This window comes from Cervus elaphus, chromosome 29, assembly GCF_910594005.1.
Source record: "Cervus elaphus chromosome 29, mCerEla1.1, whole genome shotgun sequence".
NCBI lineage: Eukaryota > Metazoa > Chordata > Mammalia > Artiodactyla > Cervidae > Cervus > Cervus elaphus.
The window spans coordinates 58,830,135-58,848,576 of NC_057843.1; the positions used below are offsets into that span (position 1 = coordinate 58,830,135).

General features: G+C 52.6%; 1 protein-coding gene across 4 annotated transcripts in view; it reads right to left on the reverse strand.

Moving 5' to 3' along the window:
* Window positions 1–3,718: 3,718 nt before the first annotated feature.
* The window catches only part of FBXO10 (F-box protein 10), a 44,656-nt gene continuing 29,932 nt past the window's right edge, over window positions 3,719–18,442 (reverse strand). For 3 of the 4 annotated variants that reach the window (XM_043890827.1, XM_043890829.1, XM_043890828.1), the window contains 6 exons: window positions 15,424–15,494; window positions 13,499–13,651; window positions 12,223–12,492; window positions 10,012–10,322; window positions 7,057–7,235; window positions 3,719–5,666 (listed from right to left, as the gene is read on the reverse strand). In XM_043890827.1, the coding sequence (XP_043746762.1) occupies window positions 5,492–5,666; window positions 7,057–7,235; window positions 10,012–10,322; window positions 12,223–12,492; window positions 13,499–13,651; window positions 15,424–15,494 (1,159 nt within the window). In that variant the 3' untranslated portion in view covers window positions 3,719–5,491. The remainder of the gene's footprint in view (window positions 5,667–7,056; window positions 7,236–10,011; window positions 10,323–12,222; window positions 12,493–13,498; window positions 13,652–15,423; window positions 15,495–18,442) is intronic. The other variant, XR_006338557.1, reaches the window with a different exon arrangement.

The following is an 18,442-nucleotide window of genomic DNA, read 5'->3' on the forward strand; positions in this document are numbered from 1 at the left end:
CTGTCTGTTTTTCTGATTCTTCTGCTATAGGTTATAGTTATTCAAGATACTGAAAACTGTTTCCTGTGCTGTTCAGTAGGTCCTGTTCTTCATTTTATATGTCATAGTGTGTATCTGTTATTCCAAAATTCCTCATTTTCCCCCTCCCCCCATATTGGTCTTTGTTGTGCTTATACACTCCCATCAGCAGGCATCAGTATTGGGCCTGACTGGCCAGCAGGGAAGGCTAGGGAGGCCGCAGGGTAAGCTGCTTGGGTGGGGAACAGCCAGGACCTGTGAGGTCCACACAAGGGTTAAACCTTCATCTGTGGCAAGGCACCCTCGGGAGGGGGCTTAGCTGCTGCAGAGAAGCAAGCAACCCCAGGAAAGCACAGCTTCCTTAGAGAACCCTACCTTCTGATCCATGATTTCTGCACATAAGAGCTGGGACATACCTCCTGAGGTGAGAGAGAGGACTCCTAAACTCTCTTCCTTGAGCTTTCCAAGACCCGCCCAGGCCACTGGAGTGGATCTAGAAAAATGACCAGATCGTGAGGAGACAGTCTGCAAACGGCATGCATGAACTGAGGGCAGGAGAAAGTGGACCCGAGGGGGATAAAGATGCTGTCCATAAACCTCTGGAGAGGCGCCACAGAGGGAAGAGAGATCCTTTGGGGGCTCCAGAAGGTAAAAGTAAAGATACTGGGAATGGGGTCAGGCTTGTTTCCTTGTCCATCTATCCATGTGTCCAACGCTTAGGGAGTTTGCTTGGAGTTGGGTATAAAGGACCAGCAGGGCATGACCACACAGCTTGAGAGGGGGAATCATACATATCCGCAGAGTCTTTGAATGCAGAGGATTCAGTGTTACCGTGGGGATAACGTGGGCGGGTAGGAGAGCCTGGAGGAGGGGCAGGTAACTAGGATTTGAAGGGGCCAGGGAATGATGATGAAGTAAGGGTGTGGGTAGGATTTAGCCAGGGTGATAGATTTTGGCTCGTATAAGGAAAAAATACCCAGATAGAATGGGTTCTCTTGGGCAGGTCTGGCCTGTGTGGGAGAGCAAGCCATGCACTTGACCAATGCTAGCTACTCGGAGCAGTCTCCTTCCAGATGCCTCCCCAGCCACGGAAGAGCCAAGACAGGATGGGTGGCCGGTGTCCGCTCATGCCTCCAGACGACTTGGCAGAACATGGGCACTGTCCGTGTGTGTGTCCTGGTTGTTCCTGTTAGGGAAGCCCTAGGTTAACAGCCTTCCCCACGCCTCTCCTCCTTACAGCCGCTTAACACTGGTAGGGAGCCTACTGGGCCTTAACGGGCACCGCCACGCAGAGCACAGGTCCCCGGGGAGAGCAGTCAGGATGGTGAAGTAGCACGACGGGAAGCTCGCCTCCTCCCACAGACACATCAGAATACATCCACATGTGGGATGGTTCTCACCAAACACCTACTGGGCCCTGGCAGAAGACCTCAGACCCCTGAAAGAGTGAGAATCTCCACATAACTGGGTAGGATGAAAGAAAAAAGGGGGGAGGGGAAGGAGTCCGGATGGGACCTGTGCTCTTGGAAGGAAGCTGTGAGAGAGGAAAGGTTCCCGCGCCCTGAAGTCCCTTCATCAGCAGGGACCAGCCAGGATGTAAGGGAGCTTCAGGGCCTCGGAGGAGAGCACAGCCGTCAGTTGGCAGCTGCTGGGACAGATGGAGACCCTACAGACAGACAGTGCCATGGCTGCTCCCCCCAGCCTGACGTGCCCGGGGGCCACAGCCCGGGGGCCGGGTGCAGAAGCCTGGGCTTCGGAGGTCAGACTCCATGAGAGGACTGAGGTGAACTTCGTGGAAACGGCCTGAAGGGGTTGGGGTCTGTTGGCACCGCACCTGAGGGTGTGCTCAGGACGCCTGGGCCACCTTCGAGGGCAGGCACCACTGTGGGCAGTGCGCGAGGGGAGGGGCGGAACCCACCGTTAGAGCCTTTCTCACTGCGTCAGCTCTCAGGCAGCAGGACACCATCTAAAACAGCAGGGTCTGTCACAGACTTCGAAAGCTGCTGCCCCCTTGGATGCGGGAGTCACCTCTAGCTGCTGACTTCCGCCCTTCTGGGCTCCAGGAGACATTTCTCCAAAGAAGAAATGGCCAATAGGCATGTGAAAAGATGCTCAACATTGCTAATTACTAGGGAAATACAGATTAAAGCTATGAGGTACCACCTCACACTGGTCAGTATTCCATTCTTCATAAAACTAAAAACAAGTACCATATGACCCAGCAATCCCATTCCTGGGTAAATATCCAGACAACACTAACCCAAAAAGATCCGTGCACCCTTCTGTTCACAGCAGCACAATTCATGATAACCAAGACATGCAAACAGCCTGAATGTCCAGTGACAGATGAATGGATAAAGATGTGCATATATACAATGGAATACTATTCAGCCATCAAAGAGAACAAAACAATGCCATTTGCAGCAACATGAATGGACCCTGAGATTATAAAGTGAAGTCAGAGACAAATACCCTAAGACATCACTTACACGTGGAAGTTAAAATATGACAAACGAAGGCTGTAGGTCCCTCAGTCGTATCCAACTCTTTTCAGCCCCACGGGCTGTAGCCCACCAGGTTCCTGGGTCCATGGCATTCTCCAGACAAGAGTAATGGAGCGGTTAGACACTCCCTACTCCAGGGGAGCTTCCCCACCCAGGGACTGAACCTGGGTCTCCTGCATCGCAGGCGGATTCTTTACCGTCTGAGCCACCAGGGAAACACCTTATGAGAGAACGAACCAACCTACAAAACAGAAACAGACTCGTGGACATAAACTCAGCCGTAAAAATGAAATTTTGCCGTTTGTAACAAGGATGAATTTGGAGGGCATCATGCTTAATGAAGTAAGTCAGAGAAAGACAAAGGTATGATAGCACTTATATGTGGAACCTAAAAAATAAACTAGTGAATGTAACAGCAAACATACTCTTAGATCTAGAGAATGAATTAGTGGTTACCAGTGGGAGATGGTGAAGGACAGGGAAGCCTGGCGTGCCGCAGTCCATGGGGTCACAGAGAGTCTGACATGACTGAGCGACTGAACAACAAGTGGGGGAGGTAAGGCTAGGAGTTTAAGAGGCGCCAACTACTGTTAATAAACTGCAAGGAGAATAAATGACAGGATTGTGTCCAGCGCAGGGAATACAGCTGATATTCTACAAGTGAAGTGTAACCTTTAAAAATTATGAACCACTATGCTGTTCACTTGAAACATACATCCACTATACCTCAGTTAAAAATATTTAAGAAAAAAAATAAAAATATTTGAGAAAAATTCTAAAACTATCCTAAAAAATAAAAGTCTTTTAATTAAAAGTGCACTTAAATACTAAGTCCTAGCTTTCTACTTAAGTGACGTGTAGATGCTAAATGAGTAAAGCTGAAGAAGACGTGGTCATGGTTCTGAAATCCCCTTGCAGACCATCAGGTCATCCACACCAGGGACCTCACTGTTGCTCTTCAGAAAGCCCATGGGGCAGGCAGGCCTGCACCACGGTCCCTGACCTATGAGGACACAGACCTTAAAACCTGGGATCCTGCGGAAACAAGCTGAATGGACAAGATGGCCCTGGGTCTCCCGCCTCCTTCAGTGGAAGCTGTGGTACCTCTGGGAGGCAGAGAGGTGATGGGCCTGCATCCAGCGCTCAGGACCCCCAGTAGATACCCAGGCCAAGGAAAGGACCCCCCAAAGCGCCTCTTAAAATATAGAACTTTATTTTGGTTGCTGAGATTTTCATAAGCACTTGGTTCACAGAAAAGTCATTTGTTACAAAATAATAAAAGGCAGCATTCTGTACAGCGACTCACAACGGGGCCACAGGTTAAGTGCAAAGAGCAGTGCTGGGGAATGCAGGGACCCACGCCCTGTGCCCCCCGTCCTCAGGGAGACCGAGCCCCTGGCTCCCTCCAGCCTCGCCCTACCACACCCGGGAGAACAGCACCAGGGGCCTGCAGAACCTCCCTGGGACGCCAGCTGCGGGCACACAACCATGACCTCAGCAGGCTGGCGAGGCGCCGCGTGAAGGGCCAGGTTGGCGGGGCACTGTCCAGGCTGAGCCGAGCCTGCGTCAGGCCCCCTTCCTTGAATAGTGGGTCTGAGACCGCCTGGCTCTGGAACCTTCACACAGTCACAGCTGAGCTTAGCAAAGGCTTCCTCCCTTTCCTCAGGCTCCTTACCCTCCCCGTACCCTGGGCTGGGACACAGGCGGTGACCTTCGTGGAGCTTACAGCTGAGTCAGTGGACAGGGACAGACCTGGGCAATTTCTAAGCAAGACAGAGTGCCCCCTGTGGGGCAGAGCAGGCTCAGAGGGCAGAGCGCTGCCATCCGCATGGCGTACTGAGCCTGAAGAACGGGTGGGGCCTGGGCGTGCATAGCTGGCGAGGAGGGCGCGCCCGGAGGGGAGGAGAGCGTGAGCCAAGGCACAGAGTGGGAAACCACAGTAGGGTCTGTAAAGGCAGGTGGTCAGTCATCCATGAGAATGTGGACACAGACAGGGCCCCAGGCACCTCCATCTCCACCTGTCTGGCGCCCAGCGGGGGCGGCTGGTCTGGGTGTGCTTGTGGGATTCGGATCCTCCCTATGCCGCAGGCCCTGAGTCAGCCTTGTCCTCCTGAGTCTGGGGGCAGCTGGAGGGGGGAGCAGTCACGTGAGTCCTTGCACGGCCCGGCCCTCACCTGCACACCTAGCCATTTGGGGGAAGCCTTCTCCACACGCCCCTCCTGCTTTCTGGGGTGTCCCGGGGCAGCCTGCCAAGAGAGGCTCCTTACCTCAAGTCCCTCCTCGCTCAGAGGTCCACGTCCAACTGTGTCCTTGAGGAAACCAGACCTCCAGCCTCCCCCACAGCAGGGTGCGTGTGGCAGTATCCGCGGAGAGTCAAAGTGAGGTCCAGGAGAGGGGATGACTCTGGGGCTCTTTCCCTCTCACTGGAACCACTTCTGTCCCTTAAAAGTACATTCGTCCTTCCCTGAGAAGATTCTGGGTTTGGTGCGTATAGTTCCCTGTAACTCAAACAGAAAACCCTGGCCAAGGTTTCAGAATCAATTTCCCCAACTCTTCATCATCTCTACAAGAGCTCGAGGGACTAGAAACCCACCGACTTCTGTTCCCTTTTTCTCCTTGAAAAATAATTCCATGGTTGGGGAACTAAGATCCTGCAAGCAGCACGCATGGCAGAGCCAAAAACACCAACCAGCCAAACCAACACAGAATCCAAGCTCCTTCCCGCTGAGGGCTGTGGAGCCAAAGGGCTTTGGAGGTACCTAGTTCTCAGCGCCCAGAGGACTCGAGAGCCTGCTTTTCAGGGAGGAGACGAGATGAGCAGGAGCCTTCACAAGCACAGCTTCTTCCATCCGTGAAGGCTGCAACCTCTTAGCTCGGCCCGGCCGGCCCTGAGCCTGACAGCGGGGTATGTGCCTGCCTCCTGGGGTCTTCGGACGCCCCCAGCTGCCTCCTCCCGCAGCTCTGCGTTCTTACAGGATGGTGCAGAAGATGCTGCGTTTGCTGTGGTAACCACCTTCCACGTGGGCTGTGATCCTGGTCGCCATGGCTGTCACCTTCTGCCCACTGTGGGCAGCGGAGGGGCCTCGGAGAGAGTTTTCAAGGTGAGGCCGTGCTGGTGGGTTCGCCAGGCGCCACGTGTCAGACCTGAAGGGGCAAAATGAGAATGCACTCTTTGAGGGTCTAGAGCATTTGCTGAATGCCCCGCACAACCTTACCTTTGGCTCAAGATCCAGGTGTTTAAATTGGGGTATAGGTTGTGTCTTCCTAGTTAAGTGATAGCAAAAGGGGGTGGCATATGCATGCAGCTAAATCTGGTTCCAGCTCTGCCTTCAGTTCTGATGCAACCCTGGACATGTTCCCTCTCGTCCTCTATTCCTCCATCTTTAAACAAGGATCTAGATAAGACCAGTGACTTTCTCTTTTTTCTTTCATTCCCCCAGGCCCCATTTTTTCCCCATTATGTACGACCATGAATGTCATGCAAGCTTTAGTCATTCATTTACTTTGAGTTTTTGGCCGTACCCTGCAGCATGTGGGGGCCTTAGTTCCCTGACCAGGGACTGGATCTGCACCCCCTGCGTTGGAAGGCGGACTCTTAACCACTGAACTGCCGGAGAAGTCCCATACAAGCTTTATTAATCATCAGCAAAAATTAGAAACTACCTAAATATTCCTCAGCTGATGAACAGATGAACCAAGTGGTTTGTACATATTCTGTGGCAAAAAGAATGAGTAACAGATGCGACACCACAGGGGAATCCGGGATACACTGGGCCAAGTCTAAGAAGCTAGGCTCAAAAGACGACACACTATTTTATTTCTTTAGATGACACTCTGGAAAATGCAAATCTACGGAGGGCAGAAACTGATGGGTTTCCAATCTCGTAAGCTTTTGTGGAGGTTATGAAGGGTTAGGGAAAATCAAATGATAGTGATGGTTTGATCAGGACTTTCTGACCTAAGTTACAAGGAATCACCTCTAATACATATCAGATCCTAAACTGCTTAAACCAGCAACACTGTCTTGTATTTTTAATGACAGTATTACAAGTAGGGCTGGCAAGGTGTGGGCAGTGTCAGAGGCTGGCTACCGTGGGGTGAGTAAAAGCCCAGGAGTATTTGTTCAAGGGGCAGCAGCGGCCACAGCAATAAACACTCACGTGATACCTCAGATATGCTACGAGGTCACAGGACCTTATTTTATCTTAAGTTGGTGCTACGGACATTATCAAGTGGATTTTACTAAGGTTCAGAGATGCTGAGTAAATTGCCCAAGGGCACATAGCCAGTAACTGGCAGAGGTGAGATTTGAAACCACATACCCCTGACTCTTTGAAAGCTTATCCCCTCCTAGGGAGTCAGGCTCAGGTCCTCTACCCAGGCCCAACACAAAGGCCAAGCACAGGCCTTTATCTGACCAGAGCTGAAAGCTGGCATGACTAGGGAGCGAGGGTTGCCACAATCACTGGGCCTGGCTTCCCCAGTGACCTCGCTGTGGTTCTAGAAGATTGGTTTAGGCACCCCATGCACTTACTTCTTGAAGACCAAGAACCTGTTGTTCTGTATAACGCATTCTTGGTTGCTCAAGCTCTGCTGGAAGATGGTCTTGTTGGTCTTGCCCTGGAAGATGGTGTTCTCCTGCACCAGGGCCTTGGCGTGGCCCTGCACTGCAATGCCGGAGGCCCGGAATGAATGGATTCGGTTCTTTATTACCTGGGAGAGGCAGCCAGAGCTTGTCACACCTTGGGGACTGGTGCGGAGCCAGGGGACTGAATCACCAATTATAAAACTGAGGGGTACAAGCACGCTGGGTGGGTCAGCACTGAGCCGGGGGAGCTCATGGAAAGGCTGTCAGGCCAGCCAGAGAACCAGAGGCGCTTCCTGGGAAAAGTACTGGGTAAGCTGTGGGAGTTTCTCAGGCACAGAGCAGGGGAGGGTTGTTCCAGGAAGCAGGAACAATGTGAAAAGGGCCCTCAGACTGAGGGGGTGGTGCCAGAAGCAAGGGCCATTGATGACCCACTGAGGCGACAGTGAGCCCTCCTCTGCCTTCCGAGTGCTCGGATGCAGAGCCAAGTTCTTTACTCCTTGCCGACGTCAGGGACTCACGAAGCCACAAAGCCAGAAAGAGGCTCTGGGACCATAATTTCACAAGGGCAGGGACTGGGTCTGCTTGGCTCAACCATGAAACCCTAGCACCCGACCCAGTGCTTTGCATAAAAGTGGAGCTCAGGGCTCAAGGTCCTGTGCGGAAGGAAACCAGGTGAAGGGAGAGAGCACTGAGGGAAGTGCCCTGTGAGGCAGGGGTGGGCACAAACCGTAGAAGTCAAAAAGGGGCACCTCCCTCAGCCTGCGGGATCAGGGAGGGCTTCCAGAAGACAGTGACAGCCAACGGGGACAAGGCTACTCTGGGTAACGGGACAGCGTTGCAAGGCCCCAGGGCAAGACCTCATTAAGCACCCACTGCAATCCAGGTCCTGAGTGAGATTATTCCTCTAGGAGAAGAAAGCTGAAATAGCCCTGATCTTGACCTGAAGACTGTGAAGATACCTCAGGGGGCACCTCCCCCAGCTTCCTGCCAGTACCCCTCCTGTGTGAAGTGCCCCCTGGATCTTGCAGGCAGGGTTTAGGTGGCACCCTTGCAGAGTGCTGAGGGTTTGTGGTTCTGTTTCTCAGCAGAGAGGGCACGAGAGCTCCCCTAGGACTGGCGTAGGCACGCACATCTCACACACACACACACACACACACACACACAGCTCTCCTAGGACTGGTGTAGGCATGCATGTCACACACACACACACACACACACACACACACACGGCTCTCCTAGGACTGGTGTAGGCATGCATGTCACACACACAGACACACACACACACACGGCTCTCCTAGGACTGGTGTAGGCATGCATGTCACACACACAGACACACACACGGCTCTCCTAGGACTGGTGTAGGCATGCATGTCACACACAGACACACACACACACACACGGCTCTCCTAGGACTGGCGTAGGCACGCACATCTCACACACACACACACACACGGCTCTCCTAGGACTGGTGTAGGCATGCATGTCACACACAGACACACACACACACGGCTCTCCTAGGACTGGCGTAGGCACGCACATCTCACACACACACACACACACATGGCTCTCGTAGGACTGGTGTAGGCATGCATGTCACACACAGACACACACAGACACACACACACACGGCTCTCCTAGGACTGGCGTAGGCATGCACATCTCACACACACACACACGGCTCTCCTAGGACTGGTGTAGGCATGCATGTCACACACAGACACACACACACGGCTCTCCTAGGACTGGCATAGGCACGCACATCTCACACACACACACACACACGGCTCTCCTAGGACTGGCGTAGGCATGCACATCTCACACACACACACACACACGGCTCTCCTAGGACTGGTGTAGGCATGCATGTCACACACACACACACACACACACACACACACACGGCTCTCCTAGGACTGGTGTAGGCATGCATGTCACACACAGACACACACACACACACACGGCTCTCCTAGGACTGGCGTAGGCACGCACATCTCACACACACACACACACGGCTCTCCTAGTACTGGTGTAGGCATGCATGTCACACACAGACACACACACACACACACGGCTCTCCTAGGACTGGCGTAGGCACGCACATCTCACATACACACACACGGCTCTCCTAGGACTGGTGTAGGCATGCATGTCACACACAGACACACACACACACGGCTCTCCTAGGACTGGCATAGGCACGCACATCTCACACACACACACACACACACACACACACACGGCTCTCCTAGGACTGGCGTAGGCATGCACATCTCACACACACACACACACACATGGCTCTCCTAGGACTGGTGTAGGCATGCATGTCACACACACACACACACACACACACACACACACACGGCTCTCCTAGGACTGGTGTAGGCATGCATGTCACACACAGACACACACACACACATGGCTCTCCTAGGACTGGCGTAGGCACGCACATCTCACACACACACACACACGGCTCTCCTAGTACTGGTGTAGGCATGCATGTCACACACACAGACACACACACACACACGGCTCTCCTAGGACTGGTGTAGGCATGCATGTCACACACACACACACACACACACACACACACACAGCTCTCCTAGGACTGGTGTAGGCATGCATGTCACACACACAGACACACACACACACACACGGCTCTCCTAGGACTGGCGTAGGCAGGCACATCTCACACACACACACACACGGCTCTCCTAGTACTGGTGTAGGCATGCATGTCACACACACAGACACACACACACACACGGCTCTCCTAGGACTGGTGTAGGCATGCATGTCATACACACAGACACACACACACACGGCTCTCCTAGGACTGGCGTAGGCATGCACATCTCACACACACACACACACACACACACACACACACACACACACACACACCTTTGTGTCAGACGTGGGCAGCAGCTGCAGCCCGCTGCCCTGGTTGCCAATGATGTCATTTTCCATGACGGTGCTGTCCCCCTTGGTGATGATGCCATGGCCTCTGTTGTCATAGATACCGTTGCCCCGGAGCTCCACCTTGCACTGGGCCTCGATCTTGACCCCACTCTGGCGGTTGCAGGAGATGCTGTTGTTGGCCACACGGGTGAGCTGGCTGCTCTGGGCCACAGTGACGCCTCTGCCTCTGTTGGCGTGGATCACGTTGGTTACAACGTGCAGCGCCTCACTGCTCTGGATGTAGAGTCCGGAGGCTGTGGGGGGAGAGGAAGCACAGGTGGCCCCAGGGTCACTGCTAACCAGACCAGGAGGAAAAGCCTTCCCAGAACTGTGCAACCAGGAGAGGAGGTGGGGAGGACAGGGAGAACCAGCGCTGGGGACTTGCATCTTCCAAGCTGGATGACAGAGCAGGAGGGAATGCAGGACCAGCAAGGAAACTCTGCTCCTTCTGAGCCAAGTGCTAAGTGAGGGGGAGGGAGACGTGCTGTGAAGAGGCGCCTGAGACTCAGCTGGTCCTCCGGCCCAGGCGCTCATCCTGCGCTGGAATGCCTCCTACAGTTGCCTCCCCTTACCGGCATCTGTGCCTCCTGGGACGGGGCGCTCATTACCTGATCAAGGCTGCCCATCCCGCCTCTGGACAGATAGACTCACCCGAGCGCAAATTCTGTGGCTTTTGTTCTGCTTCCCATTCTGAGCTAGAATCTGCCTCCCTATTGTTTGGGGAAATTTTCTTATTTCTTAAGAATTAAGAAATTTCTTACAGATGCCGTAGGGGAAAAAAAAAAGCACAAGATCAGCAGGCTGAGAACCGCAGCACGCGGTCAGGAAGAGGCAGCATGGCAGGCGGGCCTGGGGTGAGCAGGACCCCCAGTGGTGACGTCTACCGCGCCCCCCAGGAGCGGGAGGCTCGGGCAGGGGGAGGAGGCTGAGGGAGGGTGGGTGATGACCATGGGTTCTTGTGGAAGCAGTCTGGGTTGTAAGCCCTGCAGGTCTGAATTTTTTGGTGGCACCTGCCTGTTACTTCTCTTGGCTTGGTTGAGAACCGCAAAAACAAATCAAGTGTTTTGAATTTACGTGGCTTTGCTTGTCGAACTGGACAGCGTGGCCACGGGAAGGAAACCCTGAACTGGGAGGGAACAGAACTCATTTTCCAGGTAAGTAAGTGGGCTGGGCCCACTGGCTCCCCACCTCCCTGCCTCGGCCACTCCCAGGGTGATGAGCTTACTCAGGGCCCAGGGGCCTCTCTTTAACAAGCCTTCCTCCACCATTCCCCAGAGTGGTTCTCATAATCAGCCAGGTGTGGGAGCTGTAGAGTTGGATGAATTCCACAATAATGTTTTTTCCCATTCAACAAACATCAAACACCTACTATCCATTTTTATGAAGTTTAAGATAACATGGATTTTAAATATTCTTATTTTCTATATCTCTAAGAAAAAAAAGAAGTGAAGTTGCTCAGTTGTGTCTGACTCTTTGCGACCCCATGGACTATAGCCTACCAGGCTCCTCTGTCCATGGGATTTTCCAGGCAAGAATACTGGAGTGGGTTGCCATTTCCTTCTCCAGGAGATCTTCCCGACCCAGGGACTTAACCCGGCTCTCCCGCATTGTAGGCAGATGCTTTACTGTCTGAGCCACCAGGGAAGTCTAAGAAAGAAAAATCGCTGCTCATTAAACCATGATATGCCATCAACTGTAAGATGCATCTCATCAGAGGTGTGAAAAAAATATGAAAAATGTGTCTCAGAATTCACTGAAATGTATATGCCAGGTGTGGGACTGGTGCCAAGGGGCAGGGCGCACCAACAAGAGTGGGATGCAGTTCCTCACCTCCAGTTCACTGCCTGTCAGAATTGATGAAGCAGCCACAGAAACGAATGCAGTCTCAGCCCCCCTAACAAGCACCGGTGGGGCTGGGGGAGGGCCCAGCTGGAAGGAGGGACGCACAGCGGGTGAGGGCTCTGAGGTCCGAGTTGTTTCGGATGTGTGGGTGGGAGAAAAGGAATTTCGGGCAAGAGAAGGGTGAGCGGTGGTGGTGGGAGAAGAAGAGAATGGATGGACGTCCAGGGGGTGGGGGCACCAGGTGAGTGGCTAAGAAGTGGCCGGTGCGGCTGGAGGGTCTCGGGGCGGGCCCAGCATGGGAGGGGTGCTCACCTCCATTGTGGTTAACACTGTTGGACTCGACCAGAGCTATGGTGATGGGCCGGCGCGGCGGGTCGTCGTCCTTCTCCAGCTCCGTCTCCCACAGGATGGCATCCCCGTCCTCGCTGAAGCTCTCCTGGGCCCCGTGGCCTCCAGGGAGTTCTCCGGAGCCATCCTTCTGGCTGAACACTGCCACGCCGTACAGGCCATTGTAGCTGACGTGGTTGCTGGTGACGTGGGGCAGGCTGGACGCCATCATCCACACACCGCAGCCCTTATTCGCTGTAACAGTGAAAGGCGCTGGTCACTAATGCTGCCGACAGGCGAGGCAGCGCCCGGTATCTCCCCAGGTGGGGAAGCAGAAAGGCACTGGCCTGGGAGACTGGGCCACTGGCTGGTAAATGGCCTCGAACACGTCACTTTAGGGCTTGGCTGCTGCAGGCTTCTCCTTCATACAAGGGGTAGTAACGGTCAGGTTCATCTCACAACTGCCGTCCCTCCGTGGGGTGTAAGAGTGCTCTGGGAACTGCCAAGGCCCCGCTTCCAGATGAGAAACACATGAGCCCATGGTGACAAGTGCCCAGGGGCCCTCAGAACTCATCCAGCCCAACCACACCCCGCACAGAAATGCAGGGTTTGAGTCCCAGCCCTACCACTCCCTACCTGTGTGACCTTGGGCAGGCTACTAACCCTGTGCCTCAGTTCCCTCATCTTTAACACGGGCTGACTGACCGCGCCAACCTCAGAAGGGGTCCTGAGGATTAAATGAGAATGCACAGGAAAGGCCTAGTAAGAGTCCAGGACTGGAACGTAGGTTCGCTATTATTATTATTAGAGACGCAGTCCAGAAAGACAGGTGTGGCCCAAGGTCACAGAATGAATGAGAACCGTTTTCTTTCAATGATTACCCTATTTCTCCATTATATTTTTAGTTCTCTGGATCAAAAGAAAGAGTAAGAGGGGTTAGATGCTCATGCATCAGAAATTAGATGGCCCTGTCCTTACACAAGATCCACTCCTGCCCTTGGCTGTTGTAAGTGGGGATTAAAGCTCTCTGCTTTGCTGACCCCATGGGGTCCCCCTGGATTAGAAGGTGATTTATGAAAGGCTCATGCCTTCTGAGAGGGGCTGGGACCTGAGATAGAGGCTGGTCTTTAAGAGGAGGTACTGGAGGCCCAGGGAAAGGCAGTGACTCTCTCAGTACCCACCAGCTGGAGATGGAGCCTGGGCTTCCCGCCTCCAGGCTGCACTGGCCCCCAAACCTGACCCCGAGGAGGGCGGCTCTCACCGTAGACGGTGTTTCCTTCCAGCAGGCCTTTGCCTTCATCCCCCACGACCACACCATCCGAGTAGCCAAAGCAGATGAGGTTGCTCCTGAGGACGGGGACCCCTCCTCGGCGGATGTCCACACCTCCCCACTGATTCTCTCGGATGACGTTTTCTAGGGAAAGAGGTGGAAAAGAGGGTCACAGGCCACCTATAGTGCTGGCATGAGGAATTGAACAGCTGCCAGAAAACAAGTCTGGACAAGGACGCTGAGGCCTGCACGTCAGGGGTCAGCACCCAGAATCTTGCCTGCTGTGTGACGTTCCAAGGACTTGTCTGCTGTCTGCTTTCCCCAAGGGCAAGGTCTGTGTCTGCCTCGTGGTTTCCTGTATCCCCAGGACCCACCGTATCCAGCGGCCTGGGGGACTGATAACTAAGCACAGGCTGGCTTTAGAGTGCCCGGACCAAGGCCAGGCAGGGCCGTCTGTCCTGGGGGACTGTCTTCGGGAGCACTGACGCAGAATCCAGCCACTCCTCACAGGCCTGGGGAGGTGCGAGCCTGTCCTCCTCAGCCTGTTCTGGACTGACCACAGCCCTCCTCTCCCCTCCACCACGTCTCTGGGAGGGGGCGGGCTGGAGGGCCACCAGTGAGAAGGGGTGTCCTGGGACACGGCTGCCGCAGCTCCAGGAGGGGGCGGACTCTCTGCCTCTTGGGACAGGACTGCAGTGGTTCAGGAGACCCTGTGTGACCAGCTCCTGCCTGCCTCCCATCTCATAGTCCTCGCCCCTTGCTCACCGCACTGCAGTCAAATGGGCAACCTCTGTGCTCCTCGGGCCTGCCAAGTCTGTTCCCGCAGGTGGCCCCGTTTGGAATCCCGGTTCTTTCCTGAGTTCCTTCCCATCCTCCAGCTTCTAGTTTACATGTCACTTCTTTGGAAGGCCTGCACTGACCACACAATCCTAAATACCCACACAGTTTTGTCTATCACCTTATTTTAATTATCTGTAGACCCCCTGGCAGCCAAATGGTTAGGACTTGGCGCTTTCACTGTCAGGGCCAGAGTTCCATCCCTGATTGGGGAACTAAGATCCTGAAGCTGTGTGGTGTGGCCAAAAAACAAAAATATGTATTGCCCTCAGAGATGACTCTTCTTGAAAAAAAAAACAAACACATGCTTTTGTTATTTTCCCCGCCTAAAACATCAGTTCCTGACAGCAGAGATCATCTGTTTTCCTCACTGCCGTATCCCCAGCTCCTGCATACACTGTGCGCTCAAAAAACGTCCAATGAAGAAAGGCAGGATTCAGTCAAGAGGAGTTACTGGCCCAATATTTACTGGATCTCATTAATGTTCTAGGTATGGCTATGCTCTGTGCTGAGGCCACACTGACGTACCAGATGGACATGATCCTTGCCCTACAGAACACAGCAAAGGAGGCTGTCATTAAATGGATCATAAGGAGGCTGTCATTAAATGGACCATGAGAAATTAAGTACAGTGTCCTGCAGAGTAGGCCTATTTGGTGGACTGAGTGAGTGGATGTATGAGGGGAGGTCAGGGCAGGCTTCCCCCAGGCAGAGACAATTGGGCTGAGGCTCAGAGAATGACAGAAGCTGGCCAGGCAGAGGGGGAATGGGGATGGATTGCCAGAGCAGGAACAAACCGATAGAGCCCAGAGAAGGGGTTCAGTTCGTGTGGTGTGAATATTTCTGACAGTGTTCTGTGAGCCACCCGCTCAGATCCTATAAGCACCAGGCCTGGCAAAGGACGGACGCGACCTCCCTGCGTGGTGGGCACGGCCAGGGCGTGGAGCCCGCGTCCCCGAGCGCTGGTCACCATCAGGAGGCCAGTCTGCAGGGGAAGGACGGGGCAGGTGGGAAGCTGCGGACACTGGCTGGGTCGTGGCGGCCTGGGTGGCCACAGCTCCAGGCCGTCTCATGCCGACCTGTGATGAGGCCTCTGCCGCTCTCGCTCACGGCGATGCCGGCCGCGTGGCCCTTGAAGATGTGGTTCCGGCTAGAATGAAAGGAGAAGACAAAAGGTGAGGCCAGACCACCATCATGCATCAGAGACAACACCCACCCAAGGCGCCTCCCCTTCTTCATGGGCTTCCCAGATGGCTCAGGTCCACTGGGGTATGGGGCACCTCTTTGAGGCCCAGAAGCCAGGCAGAAAGCAATCGTCAGTTACCACTGCCCCCAAACCACCTGCAACTACGCCTGTCTCTGCAGCCTCTCTGGACTGTCAGCCACACTCAAGCACCATTTTATTTGTATTATCGTTGTACAGTCTTATATGATTTGAAGGTGTACAACACAGTAATTCACAATTTTTAAAGGTTATACTCCATTTACAGATATTATAAAATATTGACTATATTCCTGATGTTGTACAATGTATCCTTGTAGCTTATTCTATATGTAATACTTTATACCTTTTATACCTCTTAATCACCTACCCCTACATTGCCCCTCTCTGCTTCCTTCTCCCTACTGGTGACCACTAGTTTGTTCTCTATAGCTGACTCTGCTTTTTTATTATACTCACTAGTCTGTTATATTTTTTAGACTCCATGTATAAGCAATATCATACAGTATTTCTTTCACTGACTTATCTCACTTGGCGTAACGGAAGCTCTAAGAAAGCGTGCTCCTGACTCAAGAGACACACATGGCCCTGCTGCCATGGAAAGTCCTCGAGAATGAGTTCCTTAGAGGAAGACACCTGAGTGTGTTAAAGGACCTGCGTCGCTCCAGTCTCTCAACTCTGGTTTCCTGCCTGTAAATACGAGCCACTCAGACACTGGCAGAAGTGGGTTATTTCTGGAGGAGACACATTTGCTGTTTGGTATTTTTACTAACAGGAATATTGTGAGCTCCTTCCATCCTGGAGGAGGACCTGCCCCCTCTCTGAGGAGGTGCCCTCCTACTTCCGACCATGCAGCCAAGGGATTTAGATCCCAATATACAGCGAGCTGTTCAGAGCCTGACATGGGGCCTGGCTCCTCTCACAGAACCTCACGGATCATGAGTTGGCTGCTAAGTCTTCCCATCTGTAGGGCAGGGTCCAAAGGGTTTACTACATTTATTATTGTTTACTTGCTGAGTCGTGTCTGACTCTTTTGTGACCCCACAGACTGTGGCCTGCCAGGCTCCTTTGTCCAGGGATTTCCCAGGCAAGAATACTGGAGTGGGTTGCCATTTCCTTCTCCAGGGGAATCTTCTTGACCCACAGACCGAACCCCCGCCCCCTGCTTGTCAGACAGACTCTTTATCACTGAGCCACCACCAGGGAAGCCCTTACTTCCTTGTGGGGAAGCCAAATGCCAACTGTGCCTACCTTATGCATTTGGAGTTGAATAAGTGAAATTGTCTGTTAAAAAACATCCTTATGTTTTTACTCAGATATGAGACAACTGCTTTGATGTGATTATAATTCAGTCAACTGATGGTTACTCTGGGCTTCTAGAATTCAGGGTCAGATGCAGTCCCTGGGCTCAGGCAAACCTCATTCTGTGAGCTGCGCCACAGAAGCAAATGCATGAGTGTTATACTTTTAACACAAATCTCACTTTCAGAAAGAAAGTAGGTAGGCAGGGCAGGCAGAACAAATATAAAAAAGACATCAGAAAACATGAGGAAAAGGGGACAGAGCATTGTTCCAAGTACCAAGGCTGGGATAGTAACACAGTTTGAGTCCTGTGCTTCCTTGCAGCCAAGGGGAAAAAAAAACACAAAAAACCATAGGTTATGTAACTCTTACCAGCAAAAAAAAATATGCTCAATGGCTTGCCTTAGTGAGGTCACATCAGGGACCTTGAAATTCAGGCACCTCCCACAAATCCCTGTCCTCCATCACAAAGAAACATAAAGGAAAAAAGCACAACCTAATTCTCTCAAAGCAACTGTTTTATTCAAAAAATACTTTTTATTGAAGCATATTTGATTTATAATGTTGTGCCAATCTCTGCTGTACAGTAAAGTGACTTATTATACACATAGAGACATTCTTTTTCCTATTCTTTTCCATGATAGTTTATCACAGGATACTGAATATAGTTCCCTGTGCTGTACGGTAGGACCTTGTTGTTTATTCATCCTGTACATAGTAGTTTACACCTAAACCCAGAATTTTATTGGGGGTGGAGGTTTTTGGCTTGTGGGATCTTTGTTCTCCAACCAGGGGGAACAAAGGCCTTCAGCAGTAACAGCATGGAGTCCTAACCACTGGATCACCAGAGAATTCCCTCAAAGTGACTGTTTTAAAAAGCCAAAAATAAAATAAAATGACAGCAACAACAACAAAGCCAAGACACTGATCTGGTTGTAATAGTCCTTGCTCGAAACCCTTCAACAACTCCCAGGCATCCACAAGGTTTGGGTATATGGCTGCAGTAAGTAATTACCACAAACGTAGTGGTTTAGAACAACACGAATTTATTGTCTTCCAGTTTAGGAAGTCAGAAGTGCAAAATGGGTCTGACAGGGCTAAATCAAGGTGCCAGTAGACCTGCCTTTTTTCTGGAGACTCAGAAAGGATCTGTTTCTGACCTTTCTGGTTCCTAGAGGCGGCCCAGGCTTCCTGGTCTGTGGCCTCATTCCTCTGGCCCGGCCTTCCTTCTCTGACTCCCCTTCTCTGACTGCTCTTCTTCTAAGGACCCTGTGATTACACGGGGCCCACCTGGATCACCCAGGGTCCTCTCCCCAGCTCAGCACCCTTAACTGAATCACATCTGCAAAGTCTCTTCTGCCTTGTAGACAGTCTATGCACAGGTTCCAAGGATTAGAAAATGGATAGATTTGGGGGCCATTATTCTACCTACCACACGTGGTATTCGAGTTCCCCCATGCTCCAGCATCAACCCCACCTTGTAGGCTGACCTTGTGCCCAGACACACCACACTTTTCCCACCACTTTCCCAGGTCATACCCCAAATTTCACTGCCCCAGGCTTGTAACGCCTTT